Source organism: Doryrhamphus excisus, linkage group LG19, assembly GCF_037039965.1.
Source record: "Doryrhamphus excisus strain RoL-2023G ecotype Guam linkage group LG19, RoL_Dexc_Guam_v1.1, whole genome shotgun sequence".
Lineage (NCBI taxonomy): Eukaryota > Metazoa > Chordata > Actinopteri > Syngnathiformes > Syngnathidae > Doryrhamphus > Doryrhamphus excisus.
Window position 1 is genome coordinate 5,230,101 of NC_136375.1, and position 18,632 is coordinate 5,248,732.

Sequence of the window (18,632 nt, forward strand, 5' to 3'; positions counted from 1 at the left end):
GGCATTCATATTGTCAGTATTACAACATCGGTTCTAGTGCTGCTGGGGTGTGCAGCATACTTGTTCAAAGAGCTGAGTTTTCTTTCCACTTTCTCATAGACACCCGCCCAACCTAACCATTTTTTGTCATCTATAATGTCGATATTACAACATCGGTTCTGTTGTTGCTGTGTTGTGCAATATAGTACTTGTTCATAAATCTTCATAAATGTTTCTTTCCACTTTGTCATGCACACCCCATTTTAACCATATCCATGTTTTTGTATTTTTTGGCATTTATATTGTCAGTATTACAACATTGGTTCTGGTGCTGCTCGGGTGTGCAGCATACTTGTTCAAAGAACCGAGTCTTCTTTCCACTTTCTCATACACACCCGCCCAACCTAACCATTTTTTGTCATCTATAATGTCGATATTACAACATTGGTTCTGTTGTAGCAATATACTTGTTCATAAATGACCGTATGGCTGAAGAGCTAAGTTTTCTTTCCACTTTGTCATGCACACCCCGTTTTAACCCTATCCATGTTTTTGTATTTTTTATTATCATTTATATTATCAGTATTACAACATTGGTTCTGTTCATAAATGACCGTGTAGCCAAAGACCTGAGCTTTCTTTCTTTCTTTCACTTTCTCATACACCCCCCATTTTTACTTAGTACTTTTAATTATAAGACAAAATAAGACATAAATAAGATACAATATAGACGCACACGTTAGCACTAGGAGTGATTGAGCGGTTATTGTCTCATCAACGTAACAATGCTGACACCTAGTGACCAATGTAGACTACTACATATCATCATAATGTCCGCCAAGTGGGGAGGGATTACTCTTTTCAAAAAATTAGCTGAAGGATTAGCAGTTAGGATAGGAGGTACCCAAATGAGCTAAAATACAAATCCAAGGCAGATAAAGCATTCCAACTGTGAATGTAGTATCCTATATTGGCCACTAGGTGTCAGCAATTCCTCACCGAGACAAGGGCCAGACGTGACGGCCACAAAAGGCGTTTATTGCAGGTTGAAATGATCTGGCCGGCACAGTAATAATAATAATAATAATAATAATAATAATAATAATAATAATAATAATAATAATAATAATAATAATAACAATAATTACAACACGGGCTACTGCTGGGGCTATACCCCATGGCAAGCTAAAACCTCATTCTCAACTTCCACATCTCTTCCTGTCTCAAAACATCTGTCCGCCCATAATTTTTTAATTTAGTATTTTTATTTGTATTTTTTATTAATTTATTTTGTCTTGTTGTCTTTGATTATATCTACTCTATTGGGTGACACACATGTAAAGATGACTATAGGGCTGTTATTTCATGTCTAGAGAGCTCTAATAATGTTAAAAAAACATTTATAAAATAGTAAGCAGGTTTTTACCACGATTTATTTACCTTACAAACTATGAAAATATTCCATTTATTCATATTAAATACTACTTGAGTTAGCGGTTGAGTCTGGAACCAATTAACAGTGATGAACAAGGGACAACTTTATTCAACTTTGGTTCCGTTCTTTACAATTTATGCTGCATTTTGTTTACTTTTTCCAAATATTTCTACTTCATACTAAAAATCTTATTTTGCTCATATTTTGATTTTATTCCAGGAATATTTCTAAATAAAAAAATAGCAACTTTGATGGTTTATTATAATACAATTGTGTATATTTTATTGGAATAAATAATTTATTCTTCATGCTTCTGAAATTACATTATTTTTTCACTTAATATTACGGTTTTATTCCCGTAAAATTACGACTCTTTTGCTTTTAAGATGACAACTTTTTTCTATTTTCTTATTCGATTCTTTACTGTCATTTCTTTCCATTTGGGGCCTCATGTTGGACACCCGTGGGTTAGAAACTGGTTGGTTGGTAGCAGCGCTATGATATACTGCACTAGTATGTGTTAATACGGAACATTATGGAGGTACCCGTTCCGCTTTCTCATGCACCCCAAATCATTACTAATGCATATACTGGAATGAGTTTACAACCGCTGGGCTATAAGTGTAGTCGTCCACAAACGGTTAACTTGGCGTCCAGCAACCCGAATGTCCTCCAGACTTCCAGTATACGTCCAAGCGTCCTTTACTGGTCCAGAAAGAGGAGCACAGGTCTGCATGCAAACACGCGGCGGTGCGACGTTAGTAACACAACATACACACCACACACACACACCCCAAAGAGGGGAAAGGGGGGGGGGGTGACGTAACATCACATCGGAGTCAAGGTCATTCATTGATGGAATTTTAACGACCCAGCGGGGAGCCCGTATAAGACTGTATGCACTCCCTCTCAGGGGACCGTATGGACTCCTGCCACGGAGCCACACACCCCCCCACCCCCACTCCCCCCCAGCACTGACCTGTCACCGTGTCAGCTGACCGCCTCCTCCATATTACGGATGAACGCCCAGCACTTGCATGACACAATCACTTCATTCACAAAAAAAAAGCAACGTCCTGTCCTGCAGTGGCGACGCACTACGAGACACCACAAGGTCCGTTTTGGTGCGCCAATCCCGGATTAGGACGGCAGGAAACATGGCGCAGGAACACAAGTTCACTTGGGTCCCATTTTAAACATGCATCAAGACACACACGGTTAAAAAAACTCACCTAACTTTTGCCGCCACGGATGATATCGCGTCGTGTCTCAGATTCCTCCTTTTGGACACGGAGGTTCCCATGCTGGCATGGAAACGACGCAGACAGAAAGAAGATCATCCCCCCCCTCCACCAAAAAACATACACTCCTCTTGTGGATGGATGGAATGCGACAGGGGGGGGAAACGGAAGAGGAAATCCGCAAAAACAAGCACGTGCACAGGTGTCCGCATGGAAATCCACGGAGTGTCTCGCTCTCTCTCTATCTCTGCCGTGTCTCATTGACGTGGACACGCGCACACACGAGGGGAGAGAGAGAGGAGGTGGAGATCATCATCATCATCACCACCATCAGCAGCAGCTGCGCACACACAGACACACACGAGCGCGCGCACACAGAGGGGCGGGGAGGGGGCGTGGAAGTCGAGTGATGGACATCCCTGCAGGAATTTGTGCAGCAGTCATCGGTGTTGTCATGTAAATGTCAGGCAAGCAGAAAAAATAAATAAATAAAATAAACAACAATATTATTATTATACTATAATAATGCTATAATAATGCTATAATAATACTATAATAATAATAATAATAATAATAATAATAATAATAATAATAATAATAATAATAATAATTATTATTATTATTATTATTAAATAAAATTATTATAATTAAATATTGATTTTATTATTATATTATATTATATTATATTATATTATATTATATTATATTATATTATATTATATTATATTATATTATATTATATTATATTATATTATATTATATTATATTATATTATATTATATTATATTATATTATATTATATTATATTATATTATATTATATTATATTATCATTTCATTTCCATTTTCTACCGCTTTTTCCTCACGAGGGTCGCGGGGGTGCTGGAGCCTATCCCAGCTGTCTTCAGGCGAGAGGCGGGGTACACCCTGGACTGGTGGCCAGCCAATCACAGGGCACATATAGACAAACAACCATTCACACTCACATTCATACCTATGGACAATTTGGAGTCACCAATTAACCTAGCATGTTTTTGGAATGTGGGAGGAAACCGGAGTACCCGGAGAAAACCCACGCATGCACGGGGAGAACATGCAAACTCCACACAGAGATGGCAGAGGGTGGAATTGAACCCTGGTCTCCTAGCTGTGAGGTCTGCGCACTAACCACTAGAACGCCGTGCCGCCCTATATTATATTATATTATATATATAATTTAATATATTATTATTATAATAAAATAATAATAATTATTATTTTATATAATAATAATAATAATAATAACAATTATTATTATTATTATTATTATTATTATTAATAAATTATCAATTATAATCATTATTATAATATTATAATTATTAATAATAATTATTAATACATTATTAATTATTATTAATAAATATTTATTACAACAATAATAATAATAATAATAATAATAATAATAATAATAATAATAATAATAATAATTATTATTATTATTATTATTATTATTATTATTATTATTATTATTATTATTATTATTATACAAAAATTAAAGAACATTTTCAGGAAAATAAGTTTTCCAGAAAATAATTTGTAAAAATTCCAGAAAAAGGGGGAAACCTCCAGAAAATATGACAAAATAAGAGAAAGTCTCCCCAAAAAAGGGGGAATCAACAAAAAGAAAAAAAATAAAATTAGGGACAATATTCCAAAAATATGGCTAATTTCAGAAAGATATGAGAACACAAGGGACATTTTCCAGAAAATAAGTAGAAAGTTTGACTTTTTAAAAAATAAAAAAGGAATAAAGGACATTTTCCTGAACATAAGTGACATTTTCTGAAATATGGGGGGAGAATAGGGGAAAAAAGTGACATTTTGTGGAAAACAGGGACAATTTCCAGAAAATATACGAAAATAAGAGAAATTTCATGAAAAAAAAATTAGAATTAAGTAGAAAAGTAAAGAAAATAAGGCTAATTGTTCAGAAAATATGAGAAAATAAATCAGGGGAAATTTTCTAGAAAATAAGGGGCATTTTTGAAAATATGAAATATAAAAAGAGAATAGGACAAATCTTTCCAGATCAGATAAATGTTGAGTAAAATATGAACAAAGAAAGGAGAATTTATGAAATTACAGAGAAAACAAGAGAAATTCCCTGCTGAGTGGGGGAGGTGGTGGAAGCTACACTGACTCCTCCCCCTCTAAGTCGTCCCGTCTAGCATGACGTAAAACTGTGATTGGTACATCCTCTGATCACAGTGCGTTCATGTCCCATTTGGTCATGACTTTCTGTAGAACATATCCAAACTTGAGGTTTCTTGGTGCCAGTAAGTTCCATTTGAGGTTCTATGGTTGTCATCACTTTTGCCATCACAAGAAAAAACAGCTTTTACTTGGACATTTTTTGTAATTGTATTTAATATTTTTTCCACTTGTAACCAAAATGTAGCGGTTACACACTGTATCTGTATATTATCAGTATTATTATTATTTATATCAATTTATTTCTAAGCTTGATTTTCACTTACTGTACAGCTAACATGTCCCCATACTTTTCCCCGTACGGTGGAGTGACTTTTAGTGAATAAAATGATGCCAAGGGAAGGATTCCTATGAAGTACGTATGTGTAGCTGCTAAAGAAAATGTGTTAACTCTCACACCTCAGAGGCTGTTACTACACACGCCGTGCACACACACCGTGCACACACACACATGCATGCAGATGAATTGCCCTGTAACGGCCGATTAGCCTTCCAACATCCAATCAATCACTCGTTCAATCCGTAAGTCAATTCAGCAGCTTGGCGAATTTGCAAGACGTCCTTGGGCTTTTTTTTTTTTTTCGATATATATATATATATAGCTTGTGGTATGAGCACCGCATGCCTACACACACACACACACACACACACATACATGAAGCCGCACACAGACAGATGAAGCGAGAGCAAAAAGGAATGAAAATCAATAAATAAAGCAAAGCAGCAGCGGGTTGCTGTGAGCTCCTGTAGACCATTAAGTGATAAATAATTCCAGGCAGCTCTGACCGAGACGAAGGAGTGAGTGTGTGAGTGTGTGTGTGTGTGTGTGTGTGTGTGTGGACTGTAGATGAGGAGACAGAAGAATGAATGGAAAAGGAAAGAGGAACGTGAATGGGCACATATTGTGGTGGAGTAAGAGAGAGAAAGAAGATGGTGTTTCCTGCTCAAAAAGCAGGTGGAGGAACATCACATGATCATAGAGACACACGTTGGTCATAAATCCACGTCTGGTCCACACATTAGCATCGACTCTTACACTGATGACTCCTCACCTTTGCATTGATTGGGAAAAACAGATCAATGGAGTCTGCAATGGGAGCAACAATAGCTGCAAACATTGCTAGCATCTCATGAGGAACATCTGCCGTTGCTAAACCAGGGGTGTCCAAAGTGTGGCCCGACATTTTTTTTATTGCCCCTCAGCACATTCTTAAAATATGATTCAATGGGACCTAAAGCTCCTAAAATGAATATGTAATTGGGTCACACTTAACAGCAACAACTGCAATCAAGAGTTTGTAATAACTTGCAATGAGTCTCTTCTTCATCTTTGCCGAATTGTTGTCTTTCCCAGCATGAAGCCTTTTGAAGGCCATGACACAGCATCTCAATAGGATTCAGGTCAGGATTTGGACTAGGCCACTCCGAAGTCTCCATTTGGTTTTTCTTCCGCTATTCAGAAGGTTGGTTTCAGCTTGAGGTCACCAACAGATGGCCGGAGAATTCATGCTTCCATTTATCACAGCAAGTCTTCCAGGTCCTGAAGCAGCATAAGAGCCCCAGACCATCACACTACCACCACCATATTTTACTGTTGCTATGAGAAGTTCTTATTCCGGAAAAGCCAGATGTAAATGGACACACACCTTTGACCTGAGAGTATTTTCCCAAAGGTCTTGGGGATCATCAAGATGTTTTCTGGAAAATTGAGACAAAGTGTTCATGGAGTCATGAACACTGACCTTAACAAGTGAGGGCTGAACTTCTTTGGATGTTGTTGTGGGGTCTTTTGTGACCTCTTGGATGAGTCGTAGCTGCGCTCTTGGGGTCATTTTGGTTTTACCGGCCACTCCTGAGAAGGTTCACTACTGTTCCATGTTTTGGTCATTTGTGGATAATGGCTCTCACTGTGGTTTGCTGGAGTCCCAAAGCTGTAGAAATGACTTTATAACCTTTTCCACACTGATAGATCGCTGACAGTTTGATGCTCCTGCACAACCTGAAGCTCCATGGTTCCACTCTGTGGTGAACATCTCAAGTGGGGGGATGGGCATGTGTGAAACATGTCAGCCTTCCTAACCACCATCCTTCAACATTTTCCACACAGACGTTACAGCATGCCTCGCTGTGAAGCCAATCACGTCAAGCAAGCGAGACAAGCGTTTGCAAGGAATGCACAAATGAAGATGAAAAACGTGGTGCTCCTGGAGCGGGGGTGGGCATTTGGGGGGGCTGATGTCTCATGTGAGTGAAAAGCGAGCGGCCCGTGCACGCTCAACCGCCATCCCAGGGCGGGGTCAGGCGGAGATGGATGGCGGCGGCGGACTGACACAAGCGAGGCTTCAGAAGGGAAAGAGTAGAACTTATAAAGAGTAGAGTATATATATATATATGGGCATATATATATATATATAATGATCATTGACTTCCATCACATATAGCTGAAGCTAAGAAAAAAATAAAACCATAAAACAAACATATCTATTCTACTATATCATGTTTATGTATTTTTATTCTATTTTTGGAACATTTACTTGAACAGGAAAAGAAGATTTATTCACATGTTATTGCTTTTATTTATTATTAAGTGTGTAGAAAACAAATAAAACATACCATATGTTTTTTCACTTTATTTATTTATTTATTTATTTATTTATTTATTTATTTATTTATTTATTTATTTATTTATTATTTTATTTATTTATTATTTATTATTTATTATTTATTATTTATTATTTATTATTTATTATTTATTATTTATTTATTTATTTATTTATTTATTTATTTATTTATCTATTTATCTATTTATCTATTTATCTATTTATCTATTTATCTATTTATCTATTTATTATTTCTTCTAATTATTTTTATTTTTCTAGTATTTATTTACTTTTTAATGCATTTTTAAAAATATTTCAAATGGTAACATTTGAAATTTTATTTTCTATGTATTTATTTTTTTATTATGTTCATTCAGCAGCTCTTTTATGTATTTTTAAAAACTTATCCTTTTTTATTGTAACTTACTAAGCTTACTAAGCATATCTAATTTTTTTACAATGATTTTTAATTTCTTTATATTTACTTTTTTATGTATTTTTTAAGTAGTTCTTTTTATCACCATATTAGAAGTAAATTATTTTATTTGTTTAATCTTATTTCCTTTCACTTATTTTTCCAATATTGTAATTTATCTATGATTTACTTTATCAAATTTACTTCATTCACGACAAAGGCTGTGAATACGAATATAATAAATGAGATTATTAATTTTTTATTTGCAATAAATTTGCAACAATTGTGTTTTGTGTAGACTTTTTGAGAAAAATATGAATGAAATCCATTTTGGAATAAGGCTGACAAATAAGGAAATGTGGAAACAAAGAAGCGCTGTGAATATTTTATATTCTATTTGCCAGTGAATATTGTCATTCATACAGGTCACTGCATTCTCAGGGCATTTTTTCATTTTCATTCGTGTATTATTATGATTTACTTTTTTAATGTATTTTTCTGAAATAAATAAAGCATGATCATTATTATTTGGGCATGTATGGGAGGGTGGCTGGTACCTATGAAGAGGTGAGGATGATATTCCATGGAGAAAAGCAGTCCCATCCTTCCGTCTCCCCATGAAAAGTCCAGCCAAGCCTGCATAAAAAAGAAGAAACCCTCAAACAAGGACAGGCAGCAGACATTTATCCTGCCTTGTGTGCGAGGCCTCGTGCCAACACATCAATTTTAGCCGTAAGAAGGCGGCCGGCGTGCATATGATTACAAGGGTGTGATGGATAAACAGCGTGAGCGCTTGCAGAGGCGGGCAGGCCTGCTATGAAATAAAACGCCGTGGCGGCAGATCCTTATCAAGCAGTGGCGGTGCAGCGTGTGTTAGTACGTGTTCCACACCAAATAACAACCTCCTGCTTGCCTGCTAAGTGGCTTCCGGCTAACCTTGGAAGAAAGGAGTCCACACTGCTAAGATGGAGAGTGACAACACCACCAAAGTCGCCACAGAAACAAAGCGGACTCCTCCAGTTCTGTTCCCACAGTGAACGCTACAGGACTTCATTCATTCCACCCGCCATCCAGGTCTCCTCCACGATTGGTGACACAAACGATTTATTTCGCATCCAAACTACAAACTTTCCACTTAGAAGTATGCTTTTATTTTGAAGATTTGGTGCTGTCTCTTTGTACGGGAATCCCTCCATTTTATTTTTACAGCAGGAAGAAAAGTTCAAGCTTTTGGGAATTTTTTTCTCTCATATATTATATGTCTCATATTTTTACAACTTAATTTTTTTTCTTCAATATTTCAAATCTCTGCTACTAAAATGAGATTATTTTTACACATATTACAAATATATTCTTGTAAAATTGTGACACTTTCTCTTCATATTTTAACTTTATTCCAGTAAAATCCCAGCTGTTTTTTTTTAACCTGCTCTGCTGTTTTTTGCCTTTCTTCTTGTAAATTTTCTTCTTGGAATTATGATTTTATTATTATAATATTTTCAAGTATGCTTTTATTTTGAAGATTTGGCGCTGTCTCGTCACCCTCAGAGTGAGTGTACGGGAATCCCTGCATTTTATTTTTACAGCAGGAAGAAAAGTTCAGGCTTTCAGGAAAAAAAAATTCTAAAACAATTGTTTTTGTGTCTCATATTTTTACAACTTCCATTTTTTTTCTTCAATATTTCAAATCTCTGCTACTAAAATGAGATTATTTTTCCACATATTACAAATATTCATATTTTAACTTTATTCCGGTAAAATCCAAGCTGGTTTTTTTTTACCTGCTCTGCTGTTTTTGCCCAACTATATCAACTTTCTTCTTGTAAATTATGACTTTATTATGATAATATTTTCAAGTATGCTTTTATTTTGAAGATTTGGCGCTGTCTCTTCATCCTCAGAGTGAGTGTATGGGAATCCCTGCATTTTATTTTTACAGCAGGAAGAAAAGTTCAGGCTTTCGGGACATAAGAGGATATAATTGGAGCAGTGAGGAGGTGTCACTGTCCAACGTGTCCAAACTCCCGCCTCTACTTCCTGCGAGGACGCGTCTCTGTGTTTATCATCAGCTCAACTCCCTCTCATGGTGACTCATCGCTCCCACTGTCTCTCTCTCTCGCTGCCTGACAAAAGTCGGCTGGATGCTAATTGTCATTCCGCCTGCTTTAACGGGAATCCCCGCAGTCATGGCGTCCCCCCCCCCCTCGACCCCCACCCTGCCATCCCCAGTGACATTCAGCCGGCATGGATAAATGAGCCTCGGAATCCCAGCGTTGATGTGCGGGAATGAAAGGTCGTCATTTGCTGGCATGATGAGAGCGGTAGAGCAGGCGCCACGTGAAGAATGACAAGGAGCAGCCGCTACCTCGCCGCTGAGCGTTCCATTCATCACTCAGCCGCTCTCACTTATTCCCTCCACCCGGCACCGCCGTCGAGCTTTCAATTATTTGGGGGATGAACGTGGAAAAACCAAAGCACTCCACTGGAAATCATTCATTCATTCATTTTCTACCGCTTTTTCCTCACAAGGGTCATGGGGGGTGCTGGAGCCTATCCCAGCTGTCTTCGGGCGAGAGGCGGGGTACACCCTGGACTGGTGGCCAGCCAATCACAGGGCACATATAGACAAACAACCATTCACACTCACATTCATACCTATGGACAATTTGTTTTTGGAGTGTGGGAGGAAACCGGAGTACCCGGAGAAAACCCACGCCGAGGGTGGAATTGAACCCTGGTCTCCTAGCTGTGAGGTCTGCGCGCTAACCACTCGACCACCGTGCCGCCCACTGGAAATCACTCCAAATTGTCCATAGGTATGAATAATGTGAGTGTGAATGGTTGTTTGTCTATATGTGCCCTGTGATTGGCTGGCCACCAGTCCAGAGTGTACTCCAGCTGGGATAGGCTCCAGCACCCCCGTGACCCTCGTGAGGATAAGCGGTAGAAAATGAATGAATGAATGGAAATCAAGCCAGTCTAATGAAAAAAAAAACTACATTTTAAAAACATTTTAAAGAGAAGGCTTATTATTTTCCACAATGCCACATAATTATAAATGCGCAATGAAATGGAATCGTACCTTTATTGGTGGTCCAGACGGCGAGGGGACACCCTCTCCGTACTTGAATTGAAGTGTCTTTCACCTTCTGTATCAAAGTGCTAGAACTCGTAGCTTTCCTTGACCCCATGGCGGGTTATTTAGCAGCCGTACTGAATAAAAAGATGCACAAACACTGAGTCAGTAAACCGCAGGGTGCCTTGTTGGGGGCGCTCAATTACTCAGAACGATACAGTGCAGAGCAAACAGATTAGTTTGTTATGTGAAATATTGTACATAAACCAAAACGGTGGATGAAAACCGAGATACAATGTTAAATTATACGCTAAAACCGAGGTTTGACTGGACAAGGCATGAAAACCGATACATGTATAACAACTGTAACAAAAAAAAAACAAATCGCTGTATACAAAAACCGAGACTTGACTGGAACAGTCAAACAGGCTAGTTTGTTCAGTGTGAAAAAATTAGGTAACATTAGAAAAAACGTTCTACAAAAATAAGTTAAAATAAGTATACAAAAACTGAGCTATATATACAGTGAAGAAAATAAGTATTTGAACACCCTGCTATTTTGCTATTTCTCCCACTTAGAAATCATGGAGGGGTCTGAAATTTTCATCGTAGGTGCATGTCCACTGTGAGAGAGATAAACTAAAAAGAAAAATCCAGAAATCACAATGCATGATTTTTTAACAATTTATTTGTGTGATACAGCTGCAAATAAGTATTTGAACACCTGTGTATCATCTAGAATTCTGACCCTGAAAGACCTGTTAGTCTGCCCATTAGAAGTCCACCTGCACTCCATGTATCATCCTGAATCAGATGCACCTGTTTGAGGTCGTTAGCTGCATAAAGACACCTGTCCACCCCATACAATCAGTAAGACTTTAACTTGTAACATGGCGAAGACCAAAGAGCTGTCCAAAGACACCAGAGACAAAATTGTACACCTCCACAAGGCTGGAAAGGGCTACGGAGCAATTACCAAGCAGCTTGGTGAAAAAAGGTCCACTGTTGGAGCTATCATTAGAAAATGGAAGAAGCTAAACATGACGGTCAATCTCAATCGGAGTGGAGCCCCATGCAAGATATCACCTCGTGGGGTCTCAATGATTCTAAGAAAGGTGAGGAATCAGCCCAGAACTACACGACAGGACTTGGTCAATGACCTGAAAAGAGCTGGGACCACCGTTTCCAAGGTTACTGTAGGTAATACACTAAGACGTCATGATGTGAAATCATGCATGGCACGAAAGGTTCCCCTGCTTAAACCAGCACATGTCAAGGCCCGTCTTAAGTTTGCATATGACCATTTGGATGATACAGAGGAGTCATGGGAGAAAGTTTTATGGTCAGATGAGACCAAAATAGAACTTTTTGGTCATAATTCCAATAAGCGTGTTTGGAGGAAGAAGAATGAAGAGTACAATCCGAAGAACACCATCCCTACTGTGAAGCATGGGGGTGGTAGCATCATGCTTTGGGGGTGTTTTTCTGCACATGGGACAGGACGAGTGCACTGCATTAAAGAGAGGATGACTGGGGCCGTGTATTGTGAGATTTTGGGGAACAACCTCCTTCCCTCTGTCAGAGCATTGAAGATGGGTCGTGGCTGGGTCTTCCAACACGACAACGACCCGAAGCACACAGCCAGGAAAACCAAGGAGTGGCTCCGTAAGAAGCATATCAAGGTTCTAGCATGGCCCAGCCAGTCTCCAGACCTGAACCCAATCGAAAATCTTTGGAGGGAGCTCAAACTCCGTGTTTCTCAGCGACAGCCCAGAAACCTGACTGATCTAGAGAAGATCTGTGTGGAGGAGTGGGCCAAGATCCCTCCTGCAGTGTGTGCAAACCTGGTGAAAAACTACAGGAAACGTTTGACCTCTGTAATAGCAAACAAAGGCTACTGTACCAAATATTAACATTCATTTTCTCAGGTGTTCAAATACTTATTAGCAGCTGTATCACACAAATAAATTGTTAAAAAATCATGCATTGTGATTTCTGGATTTTTCTTTTTAGTTTATCTCTCTCACAGTGGACATGCACCTACGATGAAAATTTCAGACCCCTCCATGATTTCTAAGTGGGAGAAATAGCAAAATAGCAGGGTGTTCAAATACTTATTTTCTTCACTGTATCACTATATTGACACTTACTATGGTACCCATTATGTCATTGGATGCTCATATCACCTCCTACTTTGGTACGAGGTACATTATAAAAAAAAACAAAAAAAACCCTTAAACTGTACTACAGAAAGCAGGAAGTGAACAAATGTAACAGTTAGTGATTGTAAAAGTACCAGATGGAGGGGTAGGATTTAATAAGCTTTGCTTCTTCCTACTCCTTTTGGACATGTGGAACTGTGAACTGATTATGGGATGCATTCAATTGTAATCTGATGCATGTTCAAATGAAATTAAACCATTACCATTACCATTAACATTACCATAAAATTGACACATTTTCTTGTTAGCTTACAACTTTTTCCTGTTAGTATTTTGAGACAAATCTTGTAAAAAATAACTGCTGATTTTCTAATTTTTTCGCTGTTGTTTTTGCTAGTTTTTTTGTGAAATGACCTTTTTATAATGTGCTGCAGGGCAATATAAAAAAACAGTCGAAGGTCACACACATCCTTAAAACAGTCGATTAATGGGCGGGGCTTTAAAATGGGATGTTTGGCTGGAGAAAGACCACAATAAAAATAATAAGAGACTAGTTCTGTGCATACATACAAGGTAATGGTAATGGTAATGGTAATGGTAATGGTAATGGTAATGGTAATGGTAATGGTAATGGTAATGGTAATGTAATGGTAATGGTAATGGTAATGGTAATGGTAATGGTAATGGTAATGGTAATGGTAATGGTAATGGTAATGGTAATGGTAATGGTAATGGTAATGGTTTTATTTCATTTGAACATGCATCAGATTACAATTGAATGCATCCCATAATCAGTTCACAGTTCCACATGTCCAAAAGGAGTAGGAAGAAGCAAAGCTTATTAAATCCTACCCCTCCATCTGGTACTTTTACAATCAGTAACTGTTACATTTGTTCACTTCCTGCTTTCCGTAGTACAGTTTAAGGTTTTTTTTTGTTTTTTTTATAATGCACCTCGTACCAAAGTAGGAGGTGATATGAGCATCCAATGACATAATGGGTACCATAGTAAGTGTCAATATAGTGATATATATAGCACACCATGACTGGTTCAAGACTCTTCATCCTTGTATTTAGCAAACATCAACTGCTTGTATTGTTTCTTGAATTGGCTCATCGTTGTGCATTGTTTGATTTCCTTACTCAATCCATTCCATAGTTTGATTCCACATACTGAAATGCTATGGCTTTTTAACGTAGTCCTAGCATAGAAGTCTTTCAAATTTAGTAGAGAAGTATTGGATGCCATTTTTAGCTAATTGGTTATTTTTAGCCTTATGCATTATTTTAGCTGTTTGAAGATGAACTATATCATTAAGTTGAAGTATTTGTGATTTTAGAAATAAGGAGTTAGTATGTTCTCTGTGGGCGGCATTATGAATTATCCTTACTGACCTTTTTTGCAGTACATTTAGCGAGTGAAGATTGCTTTTATAGTTATTAGCCCATATTTCCACACAATAAGTAAGATATGGTAGAACCAGAGAGCAATAAAGAGTGTGGAGTGATTTCTGATTGAGAACAAACTTTGCTTTGTTCAATACTGAAATATTTCTGGCCACCTTATGTTGTATATTTGTAATATGAGGTTTCCAGCTCATATTTTCATCTATTGTGGGAATTATTCCAGGAAATGTATTTTCCTTCACCCTTTCAATGTCCACAAGGTGAACATGATGATACTGGCATGAGATGAGACTTGGACGAAATATACAGGACATATACTATAAGTGGCTCCTTCAGTGAGTTGATGCTGAATTCGGCTGAGCTTACGGAAGTGTGTGTACACGTGTGTGTACATGTGTGTAAAGTGTGTGTACGTGTGTACCATACCAGCGTTGTGACATCTGGCCTTGTGAGTCCAGTCTTTCACTTTGAGTTCCGTCAGTGCTTGATGTTGACAGTGATGAGATAGATGGCCTCTCTACGGAGACGACAAAGGGCAGCCATTACCGTCTCCTCTGTCAAGACGACGCTCCCGGACAAAAGCCAGCGAAAGGAAGAAAGAAAAAAAAACTCCTTAAGCTCAACTCCATTTTCCATCGTTGTAGCACAAACTCTTCATTCACTCAGACATCTCCTTGCACAATGGGAGGCTAGCTTTTGTACTCGTCTGTGATAGTGGTTTAGCTGCGGGATAAAAACGGACGCCGGGGTCACGCCACTGCTCTTCGTATAACGGGGGGTGGCTTACTAATAATAATCCCTCACCAATTCACAGCTTCGCTCATTCCCAAATTCCCAAAATATGCATGTTAGGTTCATTCATTCATTCATTCATTTTCTACCGCTTTTCCTCACGAGGGTCGTGGGGGGTGCTGGAGCCTATCCCAGCTGTCTTTGGGCGAGAGGCGGGGTACACCCTGGACTGGTGGCCAGCCAATCACAGGGCACATATAGACAAACAACCATTCACACTTGTTTTTGGAATGTGGGAGGAAACCGGAGAAAACCCACGCCGAGGGTGGAATCGAACCCTGGTCTCCTAGCTGTGAGGTCTGCGCGCTAACCACTCGACCACTGTGCCACCCACTGGAAATCACTCCAAATTGTATGAATAATGTATTCATACCTATGGACAATTTGGAGTGGCCAATTAACTTAGCATGTTTTTGGAATGTGGGAGGAAACCGGAGTACCCGGAGAAAACCCGGAGAGAACACAGAGATGGCCGAGGGTGGGATTGAACCCTGGTCTCCTAGCTGTGAGGTCTGCGCGCTAACCACTTGACCGCCGTGCCGCCCGAGGTTCATTCAGTGCTTCTCAATTATTTACTATCTGCCCCCCTAAGGGGCAGAAATGGTTTCGCCCCAATTTGAAACACTGTTAATACCTCATGTATATGTGTACTGTACTGTACAGTGAACTTAAAAGCAGGAAAATACAACAACACAGAGAGCATCCAAGCGCCTTCAGGAGTCAAATTACATGTTGAGTACTACACATCAGTACATGTTGGTAGGTCTGCACTACAATCAAAGCCTGATAATTCACTTATCATTGTCCGGTCTGGACACAATTAACCGCCATAAAGGAGGGGCTAAAAATGATACATTTCAGACTATGACAACATTAAATATTTGATTTAATAATCCAGTGCCATTTATGACGTGTTGTCTGCGACCCACTTTTGCGGTTGAGCAACACTGGAGTAGGATGAAGGTGACGATAAGTGGTCGTGTATGTGCTGACCGCGGTGTAAGCGAATTCACCGTCTGATATAACTCTTCCTAACAATCTCATTACTGGCTCCACAATCACCGACCACACTAACCACATTCACTCCGTGTGTGTGTGTGTGTGTGTGTGAGAGGGAAGGCCTCCCTCTTCCAGTACGTGACATCCATGCGTATCCCCACCTTGGCTCACCTTGCTGCTGCAGCAGACCTCACCGCTTCTCATTTCCCTTCCCCCTCACATCCCCCGTCGTCGTCCCACGACACGTAATTCCCGCTGCGAAGCTTAGCCAAGAGAGGACGGCAGCCGTTGATGGAGAGACGGAACGTTAAGTTAGCTGACAGAAGGGTGGGAATCAGTGGGCTGAGGGCAGGGAAATGGACAGCATCAGATCCCACTCAGGGCAAAAGTGGGGCAGTGCCCCATTGTGTCCAGCGAATGTGGTGAAAAAAGCCAGGAATTAATTTTGCTGAATAAATTAATGTGCATTAATTAACTTTTAACCACATTTTCTCAAAGGTGCCTGACCTTTTGGTTCTACATCAAGGGGCAAAATTGGGGCAGTGCCCCATTGTGTCCAGCGAATGTGGTGAAAAAAGCCAGAAATTAATTTTGCTAAATAAATTAATGTGCATTAATTAACTTTTAACCACATTTTCTCAAAGGTGCCTGACATTTTGGTTCTACATCAGGAGGTTGCCTACAGCGCAAAAGTGGGGCAGTGCCCCACTGTGTCCAGCAAATGGCAATGTGGTGAAAAAAGCCAGAAATTAATTTTGCTAAATAAATTAATGTGCATTATTTCACTTTTAACCACATTTTCTCAAAGGTATCTGACCTTTTGGAGGTTGCCTACCGGGTAGAAGTGGGGCAGTGCCCCATTGTGTCCAGCGAATGACAATGTGGTGAAAAAAGCCAGGAATTAATTTTGCTAAATAAATTAATGTGCATTAATTACCAATGAAACACATTTTCTCAAAAGTGTCTGACCTTTTGGTTCTACATCAGGAGGTTGCCTACCGGGTAGAAGTGGGGCAGTGCCCCATTGTGTCCAGTGAATGGCAATGTGGTGAAAAAAGCCAGGAATTAATTTTGCTAAATAAATTAATGTGCACTAATTAACTTTTAACCACATTTTCTCAAAGGTGCCTGACATTTTGGTTCTACATCAGGAGGTTGCCTACAGCGCAAAAGTGGGGCAGTGCCCCACTGTGTCCAGCGAATGGCAATGTGGTGAAAAAAAGCCAGAAAATAAATTTAGCTAAATATATTAATGTGCATTATTTCACTTTTAACCACATTTTCTCAAAGGTATCTGACCTTTTGGAGGTTGCCTACCGGGCAGAAGTGGGGCAGTGCCCCATTGTGTCCAGTGAATGGCAATGTGGTGAAAAAAGCCAGGAATTAATCTTGCTGAATAAATTAATGTGCATTAATTACCAATGAAACACATTTTCTCAAAAGTGTCTGACATTTTGGTTCTACATCAGGAGGTTGCCTACAGCGCAAAAGTGGGGCAGTGCCCCACTGTGTCCAGCGAATGGCAATGTGGTGAAAAAAAGCCAGAAAATAAATTTTGCTAAATATATTAATGTGCATTATTTCACTTTTAACCACATTTTCTCAAAGGTATCTGACCTTTTGGAGGTTGCCTACCGGGCAGAAGTGGGGCAGTGCCCCATTGTGTCCAGCGAATGACAATGTGGTGAAAAAAGCCAGGAATTAATTTTGCTAAATAAATTAATGTGCATTAATTACCAATGAAACACATTTTCTCAAAAGTGTCTGACCTTTTGGTTCTACATCAGGAGGTTGCCTACCGGGCAGAAGTGGGGCAGTGCCCCATTGTGTCCAGCGAATGGCAATGTGGTGAAAAAAGCCAGGAATTAATTTTGCTGAATAAATTAATGTGCATTAATTAACTTTTAACCACATTTTCTCAAAGGTGCCTGACATTTTGGTTCTACATCAGGAGGTTGCCTACAGCGCAAAAGTGGGGCAGTGCCCCATTGTGTCCAGCGAATGGCAATGTGGTGAAAAAAGCCAGGAATTAATTTTGCTAAATAAATTAATGTGCATTAATTCACTTTTAACCACATTTTCTCAAAGGTGTCTGACCTTTTGGAGGTTGCCTACCGGGTAGAAGTGGGGCAGTGCCCCATTGTGTCCAGTGAATGGCAATGTGGTGAAAAAAGCCAGGAATTAATTTTGCTGAATAAATTAATGTGCATTAATTAACTTTTAACCACATTTTCTCAAAGGTGCCTGACATTTTGGTTCTACATCAGGAGGTTGCCT

General features: G+C 39.1%; 1 protein-coding gene and 1 long non-coding RNA gene across 2 annotated transcripts in view; both read right to left on the reverse strand.

The window, feature by feature from the left end:
- The window catches only part of nsmfa (NMDA receptor synaptonuclear signaling and neuronal migration factor a), a 37,504-nt gene extending 34,575 nt beyond the window's left edge, over window positions 1-2,929 (reverse strand). The window contains 1 exon segment of the mRNA XM_058056142.2: window positions 2,647-2,929. Coding sequence (XP_057912125.2) covers window positions 2,647-2,717 — 71 coding nt within the window. The 5' untranslated portion in view covers window positions 2,718-2,929.
- A 5,291-nt stretch (window positions 2,930-8,220) lies between these two features.
- Window positions 8,221-15,085, reverse strand: LOC144902106 (uncharacterized). The gene is made up of 3 exons (XR_013630364.1): window positions 14,991-15,085; window positions 11,002-11,132; window positions 8,221-8,555 (listed from the first exon to the last, which is right to left on the reverse strand). It is a non-coding gene; the product is annotated as an uncharacterized LOC144902106 (long non-coding RNA).
- Window positions 15,086-18,632: the final 3,547 nt, after the last annotated feature.